The 21448-nt window shown below is 52.0% G+C and overlaps 1 protein-coding gene across 2 annotated transcripts in view; it reads left to right on the forward strand.

The window, feature by feature from the left end:
- The first annotated feature begins 896 nt into the window (after positions 1 to 896).
- IGF2BP1 (insulin like growth factor 2 mRNA binding protein 1) overlaps positions 897 to 21448 on the forward strand; it is a 39787-nt gene continuing 19235 nt past the window's right edge. The window contains exons 1-3 of one of the 2 annotated variants that reach the window (XM_058676668.1): positions 897 to 1015; positions 1434 to 1937; positions 3062 to 3122. In XM_058676668.1, coding sequence (XP_058532651.1) covers positions 1763 to 1937; positions 3062 to 3122 — 236 coding nt within the window. In that variant the 5' untranslated portion in view covers positions 897 to 1015; positions 1434 to 1762. Of the gene's footprint in view, positions 1016 to 1391; positions 1938 to 3061; positions 3123 to 21448 lie in introns of those variants that run through there. The other variant, XM_004591086.2, reaches the window with a different exon arrangement.

Here is a 21448-nt window from a genome sequence, read left to right on the forward strand (position 1 = left end):
CCAGGGGAGGTCCACCCGCGGCCATTGCGCCCCTCCAGTTTCCAGGGCGAGGGGTTCCAGGGTCCCCCCGGCCGCCCCCTCCGCTCGGCCGGGGGACCCCGGGCGTGCGCTCGGGGCGCGCGTGCAGCACTCCGCCACAGATCCCGGACTCCGGAGCGCGCGATGAGCGGCCTCCTCCCCCACCGCCCAGACGGGGTGCGACCGCCCACGTGTCGCCCCCTTGCCCAGTGGAGTCCTTCCCTCGGGCTCGGGAGCCCGAGGCTCCGGAACGAGTTGGTCAAAGACGAGGGAAGGGATCTGGGCGGATCCGCTTCCCCCTCCCCACGCTCGGGCGGTGGGGCTGGAGGGGGAGAGACGGCCGCCCCCTCCCCTAAGCTCCCGCCCCTCGCTTCCCCCAGCTCCGAGCGGAAATTGCCCCTCCCCCTGCGGGTCTGACCTGGGGACGTGGGCGGGGCCTCGCAAGGGGCCCCCGCCCTCCGCCCCTCTCCCGCCTTTCCGAATTCTGCGCCCCCAAACAAAGTTCCGAGACCCCAACCCAGCGCCCGCGAGAGCGGCTGGCGGTGTCCCGGGTCCGCCGGGCGCAGGGGGCTCCACCTGTCTGCTGCCGCATCCGGGGAGGGGGACGGGGGTTCTCTCAGGTCTTCACAGGGTCACGCCCGGCCTGGGCTCCCCCCTCGGGCCCCTAACCCCTTGCTTCTTCTGTTCCCGGGGTCGTCCCGGGCCTGAGCCGGGCGGTCCCCTGGTGCGAGCCCCCGGTGTCTTCAGGGGGATCCCGAACACGATTTCCTGACGCGGGGTTCCTGGTTGCCCACGGCGCTCTCCGGGGCTCGCAGGGTCCCTGGTGGTGGCTTCCCAGGGGTGGGGAAGACTCCCTCCCTTCGAAATCTATGGAAAAGGCGCCTGTTTTTTGAAATCACCGGCTCGTGCGACCCCCTCCTGAAGACCCCAGAGTCCTCGGCTTCTCTTTGTCTATCTCGGCCGTTCCCCGCCTGTCAGTCGCTAGCAGTTAACTGAGGTGGGGTGGGCAACCCCGTCCCCCAAAACGCACAAAATAACACTACATTTTACCATTAAAGACCAGAGCTGGGGGGTTTCCGACCACCCTCTCCCCCCACCCCGCCCCACTCAGGCCTGGGCAGAGGAAGGGGGAGGGGTGGGGGCGGAGCGCGTCTCTGGGGGCCAGGTTCCAGCCAAGGGGGAGGGGGCGAGTAGCTCTTCGTTGGCTCACCCCCACCGGCCCGGGATCGCCCCCCTCGGGGGGGGGGATAGGCTTCTGCCCCCTCCCTGCCCCCGGGAGGGAGGCTGTAGGGCTGCGCCAGGTTTGCTGGGCTGAGGGGCCCTGTGGCGTCGGGGGTCTTTCCCTGCAGGGTGGGTGGGGGCTGTCACCACGTGGCTTCGTCTTTTTTTTTTCCGCTCCATTTTTTTTTTTCAAGTCGGTTTTATTTAGAGGCGGCGCCAGGGCGGCCACGGAGAAACGTGACACACCAACCCTCTCGCAGGGTTTTCGGACCGAAGGCGAGGAGCAGCGCCGCGCCGTCCGCCTCCAGCGCGCCGTGGACACTTCCCCGAACTCCCCCGCGACCCCCACGCGCCCTCAGGTCGCCCTCCGCGCCCTGGCCTTCGGACAGATTCCAGGGTGGGGTGCAAAGAAAGTTTGTGGCCGCTGCCTGTCTTCCTGCGCTCGGCCTAGGAAGCTCGCCGCCCTCGCCCGCCCGCTCTCTCGGCCTCGCCCGGGACCTCGTCCTTCCCCGCCACCGCCACCATGAACAAGCTATACATTGGAAACCTAAACGAGAGCGTGACCCCCGCGGACTTGGAGAAAGTGTTTGCGGAGCACAAGATCTCCTACAGCGGGCAGTTCCTGGTCAAGTCCGGCTACGCCTTCGTAGATTGCCCGGACGAACACTGGGCAATGAAAGCCATCGAAACTTTCTCGGGTAAGCGCGCAGCCATCTCCCCAGGCGCCTAGGCCGGGTCCTCGGGCCATGGAGGCCTGCGCCCCTCCCGCGCGGCGAACTTATGCATCCGCAGGCCTGTGGGGCCCGGCCTCGCCGCCGACCCCCGACATGCCTCCTCCGACGCCCCCGCCTCTTCCCAGGAATATTCGCGATTTTCCCACCCCTTCCTCCCAGCCGCGCTTGGAAGCTCGGACGCCCTTTGCGTCCACCCCGCCCCCCACCGACGGGGCGGTAGCCCGCCTTGAGGGCAGTGGTAGCGGGGAAGGTGGTCTAAGCGCTGGGCTTTAATCGCTTGTCCAACCCCTCTTTAGCGGCCGCTGGACGGCTCCCTAGCTAGAGCAGCCCCCCACTCCCTAACCCTAGGCCTGACCAGGCGTGCAAGGGATCCCCGCGAGGCCCCCAAACTCCCTTGTCTCCGTGGGGATCACAACTCTCGGGCCTGGCTTGGGAGAAAGGGGATCCCGCCTCCCGCCCAAGGCCCAGGGTTTGAGCCATTTTGATTTGAAAGTGGGGCGTGAGCGGTGGCGCGGCGGCGCGGGTCGCCATGCTGCTTCCCGAGACGCCGAGGCCGGGCCGAGAGGCGCGCGTCGCGCGGGACCCTCCCCGCCTTGCCCCGCCGCGCTGTCCCAGGGCCTCTGCTTTCCAACCGGCCCGACAGGTGATCGGCCTGCGGCCCGGAGCCTTTCTCCCAAGTCCCGCAGAAAAAAATAAAAGTTTCATTCTGCAAACATCCCGGCCCTCCCCCAACCTCAAAAAAGTCGGGGCTCCTGGCTCTCCGGCTTCTGCTCCTCACTTGTGGGAGCCACCGCGGCAGTGTGCGCACTCGAGTCCCCACGAACCTTTCCAGGTTGGGGGGGTCCTCCTAAGCGACCCATCCACTCAGCTAGCCTCAGTGGTTCCACAAAACAGAAATCAAGAATTTGTGGATGGCTCTCAGGTTCCTGCGGCGACCTTAACGCATCTGGCTGGGGACGCCACTCACTTGTTACCGAGGAAAGATTCAAACCCTAGCAACTTGGGTTTCCCTAGTTGTCCCTCTTTCCCCAAGTTCACCAGTTCACGCTCCCACAACTAATACCTTATTATTATTTTTTAATCCTTAGGAAAAGTAGAATTACAAGGAAAACGCCTAGAAATTGAACATTCGGTTCCCAAAAAACAAAGGTAGGAGAGAGCTCTTGCGGGGGTGGCTAGAGGCTGTGTTTCGGGGGTCCCCCAGCGTCTCCGGGGGGGAGAAACTCATTGCTAGCTTCCCAACCTCTACTCCGGATGTTGGGGGCTGGGAGGGAGGAGCGGCCGAGATCTGGTAATGGGTGGTTTACAGCTTGCGAGAGGAAAATAAGTCGGGGCTGGAGTGGGCAGAGATGACTTGAAGAATTAAAGACGCGGGAGAGGAGGGGAGGCTCGATAGAGGAAAACATCTCGTGGGGTCTGCTCCAAGTGTGGGGCCATTTTGGTGCGGAGGCTGTAGATTCGCGGGGCCATGCTGTGGCGGCCGCCCGGGTTCCTTCCTTCTCCCCACCCTCTTCACACCGTGGCCTTCCAGTGGGCGTGGGGGATGCTTTTCTGCTCCTTTGCACCCGTGGGACGAGCTTCTTGTTCCCTTAGCTCCCCCAGCCCTTGCATTTCTGGCAACAGGCAAAGGCTTCCTAAGGTACCCCTACCCCCCCAGTTCCTACCCATCCCCCTCAACTGGGTTTCCCAAAGAATATGCTTTGGCCCTACTATCCTGTGGCGCCCCCACCCCCACTGCTTCGGCCCATTGTTACCAGGGGGCCATCTGGGGTGAGAGCTTTGTGTTGAAGCTGCGAGCTGGGGCTCTTTGGAGGGTCTAGAACTCGATGAATGGAGTGTGTGTGTATATATATGCACCCGGCGCGGCAGCACCCCCAGCCCTCAGCAAAATGGGGTGCCTTCGTCATGCTTTCTGAAAATGCACAGTGTGTAGTGTGTTTCACATCTCGCCTCGAGTTGAACTCTGGCTGAGGAAGTGCGAGGACAGCGTGTTGGCTCGTTCAGTGGTGACTCTGCAAGAGTGTACCTCGTGTTGCTGGCTGGGAGCAGCCCTTAGGAAATCTTGGGCCCCCTCCCCACCATTTTAACTGGAAACTTGCCCCGTTTCAGAAGCCTCAATGGACTCTCTGAGTGGGGATGTTGGGGGGTGAGGGAGAACTTTGCGACGTGAATCTAGAAAGTTTAGCCAGAGAAATCTGTTCAGTGTGGTTCAGCTTGTTGTATTTAAGTTGGAACTATTGTATCAATAGATGATCAATACAGCTTGTTACTATGTTGGTAGAACTTGTGACCACCTCAGATGCCTGCAGTACTGTTATCGGAAAGGCAATTAGAATAAGGAGTAGACAGGTGACACCACAGGGAGAAACAAGTCTTACTTCATTCGAAGCCTTTTCTGGAGAGGAGGATCAAGTTGGTGGAAACCAGCACATTTGTGGAAGAGATTATGGAGAGTTGGTGAAAAATGAATGTGGCTGACAAGAAATACCAGAATAACTGCAGATTCTGAAATGAAGCGATATTCTCTTCTGCTATTGAAGATGGCTTACATTTTAAAGGGAATGAAGTGCAGAGGAAGAGAAATAACAAAATGTGATGAAATGGAACTCAAAACATTTATATTTTAATTTTCATGGTGCTCTGTATTTGGATCTCTTTGCCCAAACCATCTGCTCGCCTTTAAGCCATTTCTGGTCTCCTTGTTTCCTCCAAAAGGGGGCTTTTTTTTCCCCTTTGAGTTGGAATGGGGAGGGGGTTTGAGAAGCTTGGTTTAAAAAAAAACTTTTTACACACATTTTAAATTTAATCTTTGTTATCCAAACATTTAAGTCCAAACATTGCATTGAATAGGTTCTCTTTATTTTGTTTTTGGGAGTGGTGGTGAGGAACGACTTGAGTTTTGTAGAATAAATCCATTTTTTTCAATGCTCAGGTCTTTTTTTAAAATTTGTTTTCGTTAAGTCAGTTGCCTCTATCATTTTGTGTTGCTTGAGGAAGCTTGCTGTGGTGGTTGTCTTCATTCTGTGTCTGAAAAGTATTTCAGTTGAAATTTTTTCAATGGATGTGGCATAGGAAGTGGGTTTACTTAGTTACTAAGATTCTAAGCAAATTGAATTACTGCAGGTATAGAAATTTTGTGTGTGTGTTTATATTCTTGATTAAATTTTAAAATAAAGTTCTGGATGCATTTTGTTTCAATGTATTTATGATTTCAATTTTTAACATTCATAAAAACTCAACCCAGGGGTTTGGGAATTGTGTATCTGTGTTTTGTTTGTTTGTTTGTTTGTTTTTTTGAGGGGGGAATGTAACAAAAAACAAACTACAGCAGTTACTGTTGGGCACCCTGATTGTGAAGTTCTGAATCTGTTTGAACAAATTTGAATCTCTTAAGAATTCACACTGCATATTTAAACTAAAAACAGCAAAGAATCTGATTTTTTGAAAGCAACCTTTCCCAGATTCTCCCAGTGTTGGAATTTGCCTTAAGATTTAGGATTTTTGGTTTTGAGAATCTGTATGGTCATTGCCACACATTAATAAAAGGCAGAAAAACAAAAAGCATTTTTAACAGTTTTGGAAAGGATTTGTAGTTTTATTCTGAGAAATTGAGAGTCGTAAGGCTTGGGTAAGACTTGTTTATTTGGGGCAATGATTTGCATTTTAAGGGAATTAAACTTTTGTTACACTTGCCTTTGTGGTCAACCTCTTCCTCTCAAGGAATGTGACTTAAAGGCTACTGGTGTCATCAAAATAAAGGGTGTTGTTAAGATAAAAATGAAAGATATGTTGCACTTCGTTAGGTGAAATGTGTTCTTAGTTTGGTCATTTGTTTAGGCAGTTTAATGGTTGTTCTCTCCTCTTGAGTTGACTTTGAATGAGGTGAATGAACATTTTCCCCTAAGTATCCAGCTATCAAGCAAGAATTAGTCTCATAACCAGAAGCTTGATTCCTGTCTTACAGTTTAGTTTTTCCAAGTTTGGGCTTCAACAATCTTTGCAAAGGGATGTCTTGTAAACAGTAGGAAGTAGGTGATTTGTGAAGTCTCTGAAGAAATCACTTGCATCCCTAAATGTTTACAAAACAAGCTAAATACTTTTGCCCTCGGAACTGGATTTGCATTTAGGGTGTGAATGAATGGGGGTGGGGTGGGAGTGAAAAATAAAGAAGTGGAAAGTGCTAGAGTGAGGATGATTTTCAGGCACTTTTACTTGAATAGTTATGAATTAGTATCCAGATTAAAAAGAAAGTTAAGCAGAAAGCTGGAAGAGACTTGGTGATCACTATTCAGCAAGTAAGTTTAATGTGAAAGCAATTTTAGGATCCTTTTAGTAAAAAGTGTTTCTAAGTTGGGGCTGGATCTTTTGTTTGTTGTTTGAATATAAATGAAAAAATGGTTTTATCTTGAATTTTTTTTGTTTTGCACTATTGCAAGGAAAGGTAGAAATACAGCCTCAGGCTCCTTACTCCCTGTGTAAAAAAGAACTTGGCAGGTCCCTAAGTTGAGCTTTTTGGACCCAGAGGGAAGTACCTACATTGTTACTTAATGGTCAGTTTTTCAAGAGAGGATTTGTCCAAAGACAATGGGGGTTAACTAGTCTCTTGTTTTTAGAACCTCTTATTTTCTAACCTAAATTAGAAAGGTGATATTTTACTGTAATAGTTTCTTGGATAAAGAACTTTCTTTCCACTTAAGGGAAAGCATTTCAGTTCTCATCACTAATTTATTCAAAGTATAGCTAACTGCTCCAAATGTAAAGTTCTCATGGCACAGCTTTTGGTGGAGAAAACCAAAATGTTCTTATAATTATGCTTTGGAGATGAAATACAAAACATACATTAGCAAGGGAATGATCTTGATTCAAAGAGTCTGACTTCTAATCTTTTAAAATTGCCTTAAAATCTATCATTTGAATCCATTTTGTGTTATGGGTGCTTTTAAGCATATTTCTTTTAAAGAGTTTATTTATTCTCTTAATGTCTAACATTAAGTTGACAAAGATACCATTGAGATAGGCTGGTGGGAATACACTTTTAAAAAATGGAGAAATTTTTTCCTATTTGGATTGATTGCTGAGTGAAAAAAGGAGACCAGGAAATGGTACTTGTTGAGGGTTTATAGAAATTTTTTGTTTAAGATTTATTGATTAGACGTCTGATTTGTGTGTGGGGTGATGGTGGTGTCATTAGAACAAATGCATGAATCTAAGGCATTTGAAGAACAGACCTTGCCCCTAAGATCTCTTAGAATTTAAATTCAAGCTTGCTCAGTCTCATTCATTCTCTGAAAAGATGATTCCAGTGTGGCTAGGATCTTCCAGAAAGTGCTTTTTAAATTTTGTGGGTGAACGCGCAGGGGGAGAAAGGGGAGAGCTGGGGAGCCGGGGTAAGAGAGGGAGGGAGGGGGCCGTGGATTTCCTGCTCCCCCTTGCGGGGTGGGGGCGAGGGAGTTCGCGGTCACCTCCAAGGAAACTAACCGGGAGCCAGTGGTGGGGCCAGAAGAGCTGGGCAAGGCTGCTTTTTGCTTTCGGAGTTGTTCTTTTTTGTAAATTAGAAAGGGACAGAAAGTGGCGGCGCACTGGGGGCCCTCCCCGCAGAGTTCGCGCGGGCGCTGCTGCTCTAACCCTTGCTCACCCAGCCCGGTCCTGGCACGCGCAGTCTCTGCCGCCTGTCTCCTTTAACAAGCTCCCGATGGAGCCTTGCAGACTTACGTCTCGAGGAAAGAGCTCTTTTCCCGGGGTCCCCAGGGCGCCCCCTCCTCCAGGCCACGGTGCCCCGTAGCTCCAGTGCACCTTAGGTCCTGGGTCGCAGCTTCCCCGCGTGGAGGGTTTCCTTCCCGCGTCGTCGAGAATCCTCCAGTCCTTCCGCATTGCAAAGCCAGGGACTAGCTGGGGGCAGTGAAGTGCAGAGGCTGCGGGCATGAGAGAGGAGGAGACAGAAAATGGAGGGAGCTGGGACCCCTTGGCCATGGCAACCTTAAGAGTTAAAGGGTGTCTGTTTAAATAATCTCGTTGTGGATGGGCTGTTTGTCTCTCTGGCTGACCTCTGCTTGAAACAATTACTGGGGGCCCTGTGAATGGATTTTATTTCTGTTGTATGAGTACGTCACAGGTGCTCCAGGTGGGCTGCGGCTGAGGCCTTGAGGTCTTAGCGCCTTAGTATTTGTGAGCTTAAAACGGTCACTTCCCAGCTATTTCTACTTTTCCTTTCCTTCTCTGTATCTTTGTAGACAACTGTCTGGAAGTGAAAGCAAGTCTCAAAAGATGTGTGCCATGAGAAGATGCACACTCATTTGATTATTGATTTGGCTCTGCATGAGCCTGCGAAATATTGTATATTACACGGAGATCCAAGGATGCGACCTCTCCAGGAAGGTGTTCCCAGCTGGAGGAGGTGTCCATCAACGGCGGGGACTGGCTGTAGAATGGGTGGCGAGATGTCGCTCTGGTTTCGAAGGGTGTCACAGCGCAGACTTTCTAAATCCTGCTCTTTCTTTTGCAGTATAGTAGATTTGCAATAAACGCAACAGGCTGGGAACAAGCATAGTGGTGCTGGAATAAGATATGCCCTGATTGTGGCACATCCCAGGGAAAAGTAGACGCAGACCTTGTGCTATTGACAGTACGTGGTTGAAGCAAACCTGGTTGCAGCAGATGGAGAAGGGACTGTGTTGAGAAGAGATAGCCTCAGAAATGCAGCCTATGCCTGGCAGCCAGCAGCCAGTGCTGGGGAACAAAATGCAAATAGCTGGATGGCAAAGGAATATTTGCTTGGGCTACTCGGGTCTTTTTCAAGACCTTCCCCCCCAAGACACGTCTTGATCATGAAATAGCTTTTTGGTGTGCCGGAAGGCAAATATGGAACCTATTTTGGTGTGGAGTGGTTGAGAATTTAGCTCATGGTTTGGACCAAGACTCTGGGAACATTTCTCTCCTGTTAGATAGAGGAAGCTGGAAGAAGTGGAAGATCTCCATTTTCCTGTTCCTCTCTACTTGTTTGTTCTGTGGATTTTGGGTTAAGCTTCCCCACATTTCCTTTAGACAAGAAGGTTAAGCAGAGAGTTTTTTTTTCCCCCATCCTATATTTTGCATTGATTTCGGTGAAAAACATTCCTCCAGATGTTCGGACCACTTGAAATGGAAAATGTTCAGTCAGAGTGAACTCTGGTCGGACATTTTGGTTGATGGGGATAGAGAAATCAGAGAATCTGGAACTTTAAAAAAAAAGTTGTTCTCTGGCCTAAAGGTGGTTTGTGGGAATCTGACTTTGCACGTGGAGGGATGGGGTTGCAGGCGCAGAAGGCTGAGGGCACCCCTGGGTCCCACTTCCTCCAGGGAAGATCCAGGGCGGAGGCAGGAGTGCATGTGTTTTGCGACAATCCAGCAGGGCTCCTGTGTCCAGGAGCCACTGTTGTCTAGGCTGTTTCATTTGGAGTGTTTGCCTCTGCCCGTGTCCATTTGGTGCTGCTTGCCTGACAGCTTGGTGAGGGTGCCATGGGGGATGGCAGCCAGGGAGTTGCCAGCAAGCTTCCTAGGGGAATCTGTGGGCTGCACTGTCTGTGGGACAGTGATTGCAAGGAAAGGCTGTGGAAGGGGATCTGCGTGTAGGGTGCTTGGGTCATTCTCCTTGTGTGCTGGATGGGAAAGCCACCTACCTACCTTTGAGAGGGGGAGCTGAAGCCCACTAGGGTAGCCCTCTAGAGCGTCTCCACTTCCGTGTCCTATTGATTGCTGCCCGACCTCAGGCAAACGAAGCAGGCGCAGTGCAGAATGCTACAGATGTGTTCATTAGGGCAAATGGGCTAGGTTCCTACCAGGACTGTCACACTTGTGATCCCATGAAGGCAGTGTGTAGGGCATGGAGCATGGTGTGAGGGGAACCACCTGCACTGCAGGGGCGGTGTGGTGAGTTCTCTTGGTGAAGGCGGCTGGGAGAGCAGCTTCCTGCAGGTGATGGGAGGTAGTAGAGGTGGACATGTTAAAGTTTCAGCTCTTGCTGAAACTAAGGGTCCCAGCATTGCTCTGGAGGGGATCTACACCATCATCCTCTCTGCGCTGCCCTTGTGGTGGCCATATGGTCTCTCCCAGACCCTCTGCTCCCCGGGTGTGGGCACAGCCCCCATGGATGGATTTTTGCAGAACCAAGTTGCATGCTCACTTCCTCTTTGCTCCACTCAAAAAGCACATGGCAGGCACTTGCACAGGTATATACATGCATGCTTATCCACAACCCCTGCACACACATGTTCCCACAGCTACAGCCCAAAGAATGATAACTGAACCTTCTCTTCCTGGAGCGGGGCGGGGGGGGCTTCCAACCCGGATGTGGGTTTCAGCCCTTTAACAGGCTTGTGACTTTAATCAGCTCCTATAAAGGATTTTACAATTAGTTTATGCAGAAGGATGTGTGTTACTTCTGGCTGGATTGCTTGAGGCTTGTCAGCTTCCAATTCAGTCCTGTGAGGAGGAGAAATTGAGGGGTGGCAGGAACTGGAAGGGGGGCTGTTGGGTGGAGTTAACTTGTTAAGGATGTGTATTCAGAGTTAGAAATATTTATTCTTCTTCCTCTTGGAGGTCTCCAAGTTGCTTTGGGAGGAAAAGTCCAAGCATAGCCGAGAGCAGTGGCTTTGGCAGGAATTGGAGATGGGGCCCTAAATTAAAGGGAGTCTTCTCAGGGAGGCGTGGCCATGGGGGACAGCAGCCAAGGTATTCCCAGCAAACACTGGGTGGATTGGGCTGTGGCCGGGAACAAAGAATTTGGAAGAATCTTTTCTTCACTCTTAGTGTGCATTCTGGAAACCTTAGAAAAATAGAGAGATCTTCCACCTAATGGTTCACTCCCCAAGTACCTGCCATAGCCAGGGCTGGGCGAGGCTGAAGCCAGGAGCCAGGAGTGTCCTCCAGGTCTCCCATGTGAGTGGCACTTGGATGATCATTTGTTGCCTTCAAACCTGAAATAGCAGGAAGCTGGATGGCCAGGGGAGCGCCTGGGATGTGAGCCAGCGCTCTGGTGTGGGACCTGTGGACCTCACAAATGGAGGCTTGATGTTCTGGGCCACAGTGCTCCAGCAACCTTTGATTTAATTGTAAAAGTAGGGAAAATCTGGCTCAAGTTGCCTGTCTAGAGGGTTGTAGCCTCCCACTGTCGCTCCCTGTTGGGTGCGGCCACTGCTGGATTGTGCTTGCTGTCTGGGATGAGCTGTGGGGGAGGCTCGGGGTGGAGCAGGACAGTATAGACCTCAACTGTCTCTGAGAGATGTCTCTGTTTCACTTCCCTAGGCTGGCCCTCCTTGCTGGCTGTTCCTCAGGAATTTTCCTTTACCTTTTATTGTCCCTGGGGGTGGGAGGAAGAGAAATCCCACTTTGATCTCAACAACTTCTGCAAGAGCATATTCTTATCGCCCATTCATTGGTTTCTTAAAAATACAAATTTACTGCGGTGGCTTAGTAGCTGAAGTCCTGGCCTTGAAAGCGCTGATCCCATATGGGCGCTGGTTCTAATCCTGCCAGCCCCATTTCCCATCCAGCTCCTTGCTTGTGGCCTGGGAAAGCAGTTGAGGATGGCCCAAAGCCTTGGGATCCTGCACCCATGCTAGAGACCTGGAAGAAGTTCCTGGCTCCTGGCTTTGGGTCAGCACAGTTCTGGCCGTTGCGGCCACTTGGGGAATAAATCATTGGACGGAAGAGCTTCCTCTCTGTTTCTCCTCTATGTGTATCTGACTTAGCAATAAAAAAAAATCTTTAAAAAAATACAAACTTAAAACTGAAATCCATGTGCGAAAACAGTGAGCAACATGGTACTGATTTTGTGACAGCTTGCGTATTGGTGCAAGGATTGCTACCTCTAATCATGTAGTCATGCGTGCCTGCATGCCTTCATCCCCTTTTATCTTCCTATTAAGAGTTTGCTGCTGCCTGACATGCCTTCAGCTAGGTCCTAGAAATACAAAGAACCAGAGAAAGACTGGTCTTGCAAGGGAGGGGAAAGAAGCCATAATTTATCAGCTTATTTTCTTTTTATTTTTTAAGATTTATTTACTTTTATTATGAACTCAGATATACAGAGAGGAGGAGACACAGAGAGGAAGATCTTCCGTCCGATGGTTCACTCCCCAAGTGAGCTGCAATGGCTGGTGCTGCGCTGATCTGAAGCCGGGAATCTGGAACTTCTTCCAGGTCTTCCATGCCGGTGCAGGGTCCCAAAGCTTTGGGCTGACCTCGACTGCTTTCCCAGGCCACAAGCAGAGAGCTGGATGGGAAGTGGAGCTGCTGGGATTAGAACCGGCGCCCATATGGGATCCCGGGGCGTGTTCAAGGCGAGGACTTTAGCTGCTAGGCCACGCTGCCGGGCCCGATTTATTTTATTTTTTATTGGAAAGTCAGATATGCAGAGATGAGGAGAGAGAAAGATCTTCTGTCCAATGATTCACTCCCCAAGTGAGTGCAATGGCTGGTGCTATGCACTTATCCAAAGCCAGGATCCAGGAATTTCCTCCAGGTCTCCCACATGGGTGTAGAGTCCCAAGGCTTTGGGCCGTCCTCAACTGCTTTCTCAGGCCACAAGCAGGGAGCTGGATGGGAAGCGGAGCTGCCAGGATTAGAACCAGCGCCCATATGGGATCCCGGTGCATTCAAGGCGAGGACTTTAGCAGCTAGGCCCTATCAGCTTACTTTCTTCTAGAAGCTTTTTGTTGTTGTTGTTATTGTCTTCTTGATATTACACAGATGTTTTTGTTAGATACCTAAGACACGACATTGACCAGCATAACCATTTTGGAGTGTACAGTCCCCCTTGGTGTTAACATTCCAGGGTTGTTCTGCCATCACCAGCATCCTTTTCTAGAAGGTTCTTCATCTGGGTCAAGTGGAACTTTGTATCCATTAAATAGTCACTTCAGTACCTGACCATTTGCAGGATGCAGTGGAGCTGGGAAAAACTCAGAAAAGAAAAAGAAAAATCCACAAAACAAAATAGGCAACTCTTGACATTGTGTGTAACCGCTGCTGGGTTTCCTTCCTTCCTTCCTTCCTTCCTTCCTCCCTCCCTCCCTCCCTCCCTCCCTCCCTTCTTTCCTTCCTTTTTTTCTTTTCTTCTTCCTTTATTTCCACATTTTAAAAATTGTTTTTTATGTATTTTTTTATATTTTATTTTTAATTGTATGGTACAATTTTTTTCTTTATTTTTGACATCCTTTACATAATTAATTAGGGCAAAAAGGTTCAAGAGCTACAGAAAAGTGGGTAAGACTATTATTTCCACATTGTTTTTGTCATGTATCTGGGGTAAAGGGAGAGATAAAGGGAGAAGCCCCAGCCAGTCTCCCACCCATCCCAGGTCCCTGATGTGGGGCATACTCCGAGGGTCTTGCTCAAGTGGTTTTGATAGTTCAACAGTTATGAATTGCTGCCAGTCTCGCCATTCCAAGCACAATGAGATCGCTGCAGAATCCGTTGATTGACATAGTCCACCTTAGAGTCTCCATTTGCCCAGTTTTTCACTGCCAACATATGACTGAGGTAGTTGACTGACTTATTCTGTCCTCTTGTCTTTTCATGGTTAGGGTTCTGAGTCTGGCAGTTCGATTGGGGGGGATACCCAAAGAAACTTTGAGGTGTTCCCAGACCAGGTTCTTGTGTGTACTTGCAAGTACAGGGTCCGTCACAGTCCATCGCCCCAATCAGCTGGTGATTGCAGTTGCTGGGTCAGTTCTCTTTCCAGCACTGTCTTCCACTGGAACCAATGGGTGTTGCAGTCCTGGTTCTGCCCAGCACACACTTGGCCCTCACATGAACCAGTGGGAGCTCCAGCCTAGTCGGAGCGACCCACAATAACCCCACCAGGCTCGCCCTCTATCCTGGTTTGCCAGTATGTGCAGCAGACTAGTCCAGTCTGTCCCACATCCCATTCAGCTCTCATGTATGTCAATGGGCTTTGAAGCCTAGTTCAACACAACCAGCTCTACTGTCCACCCCACACACATGCTATTGGGTGCCTTTCTGTCTAGCCATCCCAGCCCCTGTCCTGGTTTTCGTGCCCTCCAGTGGGAGTGGTACCGCTGCCGGGTTTTCTACATGCAGTCACCTCTCCTCCTAAAGGCAGTTTTGGGGAGTTTCACTGCTGTTGTGTGAGTGGTGCGCTCAGCGGCTGCTGTCGGTCCATGCTTCCGCATCTCCCCGAAGCCCATCGGTTCCAGGTGCCCCTTGGATTTCCTTCCTGAGATCATGCCCACCCATAACCCCCATACTAGGTCCTTTTGGGGTGCTTCTCTGTTTCTTCCACACCCTGAAAGGAAGCCATCAGAACCTTCTGCTGTCTTTAGCAGCCTGGGTTGAGGTGTGCTCTTCTCAGCACTTTGGGCAGTGATGAGGGTTCACAGGCAGTTCCTCCCACAGAAACGGAGCGGGAGCCGAGCTACTGCTCCTAGCCCAGCTCTGTTACCTCCTGGAACCCGCCCTAAGAACCCTGAAGATGTTATCCTTACTCTGCAGAAAAAGCTGAACTGGCAGAAAGGTCAGGCTAACACTACAGTAAACACACGTGCTGGGGTTTCACCCACAGGCCTTTGTGGTTCCCAGGCTGGGCGCCTGTGACACTCAGGGGAGCCTTGAGTGTTTTGGAGGAGTCTAAGGTTGGCAAATAGGAGCCTGTCCGTGGCAAACCACCTGCTTAGCCTCCCTCCACCGCAGCAGTTCATCCCTGCTTTCTGTGTGCTTCCCATACCTTCATGGGAATTTTCAGGCCATCTTGAGTGGCTGAAGAAAACTCTCTTAAGAATTGATTTATTGGGCCTGGTGGCGTGGCCTAGCGGCTAAAGTCCTCGCCTTGAACGCCCCAGGATCCCATATGGACGCCGGTTCTAATCCCGGCAGCTCCACTTCCCATCCAGCTCCCTGCCTGTGGCCTGGGAAAGCAGTCGAGGATGGCCCAAAGCTTTGGGACCCTGCACCCGCGTGGGAGACCTGGAAGAGGTTCCAGGTTCCCTGCTTCGGATCGGCGCACACCGGCCCATTGCGGCTCACTTGGGGAGTGAATCATCGGATGGAAGATCTTCCTCTCTGTGTCTCCTCCTCTCTGTATATCTGACTTTGTAATAAAATAAATAAGTCTTAAAAAAAAAAAAGAATTGATTTATTTGGGGGCCATGAGGTGGCATAACACGATAATCTTCAGCCTGCAACACCAGCATCCTATATAGGCATCTGCTTGTGTCTTTCTCTGCCTCTCCCCTCTGTAAATCTGACTTTCCAATAAAATAAGTGCATTTTAAAAAAAAGGTTTATTTTATTGGAAAGTCAGGGTTACAGAGAGAGGAGAGAAAGATCTTCATCTGCTGATTCACTCCCCAAGTGACCGCAACAGCTGGACTGAGCCAGTCTGAAGCCAGGAGCCAAGAACTTTCTCCAGGTCTTTGATATGGGTGCAGGGTTCCAAGGCTTTGGGTTGTCCTCTACTGCTTTCCCAGGCCACAAGCAGGGAGCTGGATGGGAAGTGAAGTAGCCTTGATTGACATGAACCAGCACCCATATGTGATCCCTTTGCATGCAACGCGAGGATCTAGCCACTAGACTACCGTGCCGGACCAAAATAAAATAAACTTTTAAGAAAACAAAAACAAAAAGATTAATTTATTTGAAAGCGTGATAGGGACAGGGAGAGAAAGAGAGCCTAGAATTGCATCTAGATCCCTTACAGAGGAGTTAGAGCCCAAGCAGTCAGGCCTCCTACCATGCAGTTCCATTAGTTTCCCGGGTGCATTAGCAGGGAGCTGGCTCTGCAGTGCAGCAGCAGCTGGGACAGGCACCTCAGTGGGAATGCTGCTGTTTCCGCACCTGCGTGGAAGAAGACAGAGGCATGGGTTAGAACTTGTCTGGTTGGGCAGCTAACATGGGAAAGGGCCTTCTGCTGTTGCAGTGAAACAAGGCACAGAGAGGGAGCAGACGCAGGCGGGGTTAGAACTGAGGCCTCGCCTGTGCTGTCCCCTGAGGTCAGTGTCCCTCCAGGGTCTTTGTTTGCTTCCTCTCGCCTTGGGGAGAATATCTGCAGGCGCCTCCATTTTGGGCTAGTTCAGCAGCTCCAGGGTTAGAGCGAGTCTAGATGCTTCCCTTCCCTTCCTTCCCCCCCTCCCTTTCAGGAAGGGACAAAGAGCTGACCTTTGTCACATACCTGTAGATCATAATTCATAGTTCACACGTAGTAGCTTTTTTTTTTTAAGATTTCATTTTTTTTGAAAGTGTTATAGAGAGAAGAGGAAAAAAAAATACAGAGCCACTGGTTTGCTCCCCAAATGGCTACCACAGCCAGCAGGCCAGAGCTTCTTTCAGGTCTCTCACTGGGCCATTCTCTGCTGCTCTCCCACACGTACTAACGGGGAGCTGCATCAGAAGTGGAGAGCACTTGGGATGTCTGCCTGCACCCAAGGTGACAGCGTTCTGTGCTGCACCACAGAGCTGGCCCCTATACAAGGCAGTTTCTGAGAAGCAGGAGCCCAATACCTTTGTTCTGGCAGGAGGAAGCAGGCCACACGTTGTGGTGACATTGCCTGGCTGGTGCCACTTCAGGGCAGTCGCTTGACCTGTGCAGAGTTGAAGTGGTCTCCCGTGGTTGTGGGCATTCCCCCACTCTGCTGAGAATGTTTCGGCCTGGGAAGTCCTGAGCTAGGGGACCTTGTAACAAAAGCATTCCTCGATGACAGCCAAAAGACACTGACCACACAGGTCTGTTTGAATCCCCAGACAAAAGCCCTAGTATTACCTATGTAGGGTGAGATAGTGATTCTTGGGTTATAACTTCACTGTCGAATCTTCTAGAAGGCCATGGGGCCTTGCTCTGGGAGGAGAGGGTTGAAGGCTCCTCAGTTCCTGCCTGCTCAGTGGGAGGCCTCCCCAGCCAGTCAAGGTCTCTAAGGTATGCCGCCTCCCGGGCCATTTTCTTCCCTCCAGCTCCTGCGGCCCCACTCTCAGCCTCTTCCCAGCTCCCTACCCCCAGCCCTTTCCCACTTAAATGCTTGCAGGCCTGTTTGCAGGCGGGAAGCCCCCTCCCCCACAGGACCACCTCCGTCACAGCCCTGACCACCCGGAGGTCGCGTCTGGATTTACTAAAGGACCCGGAGGGGAGCCTGCCCCTTTCTGGCTGCCCGGCCCCGCCAGTGGGGTTGGGTTTCGGCCGGTGGCTGAGAGAGAGAAGAGAGAGAGACACACACACAGAGGGCAAAGTCCTGGTCTCCACCCCCACCCTGCAGCCCCCAGCGCACAATCCCTCCTCCACTGAGTCCTGGTGCAAGTCAAGGTCCCTGGGGAACTGCTTAGGGGGCTGGGGGACATGCTACGTCCCCCTCCTGTGTCCTGCCCACCCTGGGGGTGCGCAGTTAGCCTGCTTGGTTAGGTGAGAGGGGCTGGGGGAAGGGGCTGGCCCCGAGGGGCGCAGGCTGGGCCTCTCAGCTGCTCAGGCCTTCTCAATTGCTTCTTCATGGTACTCCCCTCCCCCACCCTCAGCTGCTGCCTCCCTTCGCAGGCGGCTCCTCTTTTTCCTGGGGACTGTTCCACTGTGAGGGGCTGTGTTCAGGGCCTGGGTCCTGCAATTGCCACCCCCCTCCCCTGGGCCAGCGTGGGCGAGAACTGGCTTGAGAGGCGCTGTCCATCCTCACAGCTGGGGAAGGATGCCTGCAGACCGGGTGTTGAGCCTCAAGGCAGGCTGAAGAGCTCCATGGTGTGTGTGTGGGGGGGGGGGCGGGGGCGACACCCACTGCGCTGCCCACACCTCCCCACCACAGACAGCCACAGGGGAGACAATCGATACTGTTTTGCAGGAATTGGGCACTGAGCATGGTTCCTGGTAGAAGTATGCTGGGACTCCCCAGCCAGGCACAGGAAGGATCCAGGGGCACCTAATTCCTCTGGGAGCTGAGCGGCTTTCGTTTTTCCTTTTTCTTAAGATTTATTTTTATTGGAAAGTCTGGTCTCCACAGAGAAAAAGAGACAAAAAGATCTTCCATCAGGGAGCTGGAAGGGAAGTGGAGCAGCCTTGACATGAACCGGAGCCCATATGGGATGCTGGGGGTTGCAAGGCGAAGATTAGCCACTAGGCTACCGTGCTGGGTCCCAGAACAGCTTGCTTTCTTCCTGCTGCGGCCCGCGGCTCCGGACCCCCAGGGGCTGGACCTTTAGCCTTTCTGCCCCCTGCACGGGAGAGGTAACCTAGGCAGCACCTGGTGAAGCGGGCTGGGGCTGGAGATGAACTTGGCGCCACCTGCCTTCCTTGTTGGCTTCTGGCCGAGCTTGTTAACCTCTCCCAAACTCTAAGGATGGTCTCCAAGTCCCTTCCCACTGCCAGGACGGAGAAACCTAGGGACAACTCACCGTGCTGCCCACGCTGAATCACCTGTGTCTGCTTGTCCACACTTCACATTTCTCCTGGTTTCCTCTGCCCTGCCCCACGTTGCCGGCCCTGCTGAACTCCCAAATGGTAAAGAGCAAGGTTGGGAGCCGAGTTGGCAGTGGTCCCAGGAGGACTTGGAATTTGCCTGCGAAGAGATCGCCTGTCCCGGCGCTTCTGTTTTGGCCTCCTCTGGCACTGCCCAGATAGGCAAAGGAAAAAGAAAAAGCTATGGGTTCCCTTGTCAAACCATTTTTATCTGAGCTGAGTGAGTTAAGCCAAGCGTCCTCGGCTGCCATGGTGGGGGCCAGTTAACGCCATCCCCTCGCCGCGTCCTTACACACTTCAGTCTCAGCTGCACTCCAGAGACAAGAGTGCTGGGCGGCTACTCTTTTTTCGCCCTGCGAACCAATCTCTGACAGTCACCCAGCCGTGTTATAGGGTAGTTAGCTTTTCTCCAAGTTTAGTCCCATGCCCAGATCCGAGCCGCATGCAGGGAAAGCCAATTGGCAGCTGCTTTACCATACAGAATGTGGGCATGTTTCCTGCTACTGACACTGGGGCCGCGGGCACACTCGTTGGCTGTGGTCACGCTTCTCCTGGGAGAACGCAGTGCCTGCTGATGGATCGCTGAGTGAACCCAGGCCGGCCTGGCAGGACTCCATTCAGCTCCCGAGTTTAGGAAAGTCTTCTTCGCTAGGCTTGATTGCTCCATCTAAGGGACCAGAGTTGCTGTAGGAAGCTCTGACTTGAGGGGCTTAGCTCCCTCACCACCATCCTGCCTCATAGTAGGAATTTCTTCAACTGCAATTTGACACATTAAGGGGTGTGTGTGTATCTATGTGTTGCTGCCATCTCCCGGTCTTGCTACTAAACACCTGTAGGAGAACCCTCTGAGGGAGAGGGGTTTGGGGTGCTGCTCAGAGCCACTCTCGGAGATGTGCTGCTGTTCTGTTCTCCTTTTCTTGCTCTCCTAGGAATTGGGGTGCATATGGGATCGTGTGTTTGTGCCACACAGATTTCTGTAGGAGATGGAGTATTCTGACTTACCGGTGCATTCCAGGGGTGCCCCTGGTCGCCACCACCCTGGCTTTTGTCTCCTGTGGTGGCATCTCTGCCTTGCCTGGTCCCTCCTACCCGTGTCCGCGGGCCACCCGATGGCCGGCCTGTCTGGCCGCCCTGCCTCTGGATCAGCCTGGCACTGGGCCCTGGGCACCGCGCCAGCTCCTCCTCCTTTCTCAGCTCCTGCCCTGACTGAAGCGTGCCAGGCCCGCCCCCCTCAACTTTTCCTGGACGATTTTTTTTTCCCTGTCACTTTTCCATCCTGTATGTAGACTGAAGGAGGCAGGGTAAGGAGGAAGGACTAAGTTAGTGATGATCTCCTAGAAGAGGCACTGGTTGGTACTTAGGACCTCCAGTTGGGGGAGATAGCTGGGAGGGGGCCCGCTGGGATCAGAGGACTCTTCTGCCCCTGGGTCAGCCCTGGGAGACCCTCTTTTTGGCACAGCCCTCCTCTCCTGCAGGAGGGGGGTGCAGTGGAGCCCTCCTCCACTCTGCTCCTGACACTGGCCATTACCACCCAGCCCAACCCCGTGGGGGTCACTTGCTGGACTAGAAGCTCTGTGGAAGCGGTGTCTTGTTTGCCACCTTGTGCCTTGCTTCACATGTTGTGCAATGCCCAGCATGGCCCAGGAGAAAAGCAGTACGAATGTGTCTGGGGGCTTTAAAGTCTCCAGTCACCACGATGAAAAGGAACAAGTATGATACACTGAAGTCGCCGCCTGCGGTGTTGGCTTCCCAAATGAGTGCCGGTGTCCCAGCTGCTCCACTTCCCATCCAGCTCCCTGCTAGTGACCTGGGAAAGCAGCAGAGGACGGCCCAAGTGCTTGGGTCCCTGCACCCACATGCAGAACCCAGAAGAAGTGTCTGTGTTTGGTTAGGCTCAGTTCTGGCTTTTGCAGCCATTTGGGGGAGTGAAATCTATGGATGGAAGGTCTGCCTGTGAAAAATGAGGTGAAGTTAGATTTAAAAATCTCCCAATACATAAAAAGATTATCCTCTCAATTTACAATACATACTGGAGCCGTTTTGTTGTTTAGTGGGGGTGGTTATCCAGTGTATGTTTTACACTTGCAGTCCTGTCAAAACTCACATGCTAAGTATTTTATTGGAGATATCCCAGTTTGTACTTGGATTTCATTAAAATGTAACAGTTGACAAAGCTAAGTGTGAGAACACTTTTAGTGAAAAGCAAAAATGCGGTTTCTCATTGGGGCTAATCACATTGCAAGTACGTAGTAGTCACATGTGGTTAGTGGCTTTCGTAGTGGACAGCGTAAGCCCAGTGTGGAGTAACTGCCAAGATAACATCTGTGGAATAAATAGCTCCAGCAGCTGGACTCCTGCCAGAGACTGGAGTCATGGCAGCCAGCCTCTTGACCACCCGTTAGAGACCGGTACCTGTAAGATACGGGGAGCATGGTAGACTGCTGGGAGCTGCTGCATTGCCTACAGTGCTCTATTCAGCTTTCTAATGACCACCCCAGGTTCACGCCCAGTCTAGCCTTGTTTTCTTTTTTTTTTTTTTTTTAAAGATTTATTCATTTTATTACAGACAGATATACAGAGAGGAGGAGAGACAGAGAGGATAATCTTCCGTCCGATGATTCACTCCCCAAGTGAGCCGCAACGGGCCGATGCGCGCCGATCCGATGCTGGGAACCAGGAACCTCTTCCAGGTCTCCCACGCGGGTGCAGGGTCCCAATGCATTGGGCCGTCCTCGACTGATTTCCCAGGCCACAGGCAGGGAGCTGGATGGGAAGTGGAGCTGCCGGGATTAGAACCGGCGCCCATATGGGATCCCGGGGCTTCCAAGGCGAGGACTTTAGCCGCTAGGCCACACCGCCGGGCCCTAGCCTTGTTTTCTTTTTTTTTTTTTTTTTTTTTAAGGATTTATTTTATTTTCATTACAAAGTCAGATATACTGAGAGGAGGAGAGATAGAGAGGAAGTGGAGCTGCTGGGATTAGAACCAGCGGCCATATGGGATCAAGGCGAGGACCTTAGCCACTAGGCCACGCTGCCAAGCCCTAGCCTTGTTTTC

Source organism: Ochotona princeps, chromosome 17, assembly GCF_030435755.1.
Source record: "Ochotona princeps isolate mOchPri1 chromosome 17, mOchPri1.hap1, whole genome shotgun sequence".
NCBI classification, from domain to species: Eukaryota; Metazoa; Chordata; class Mammalia; order Lagomorpha; family Ochotonidae; genus Ochotona; species Ochotona princeps.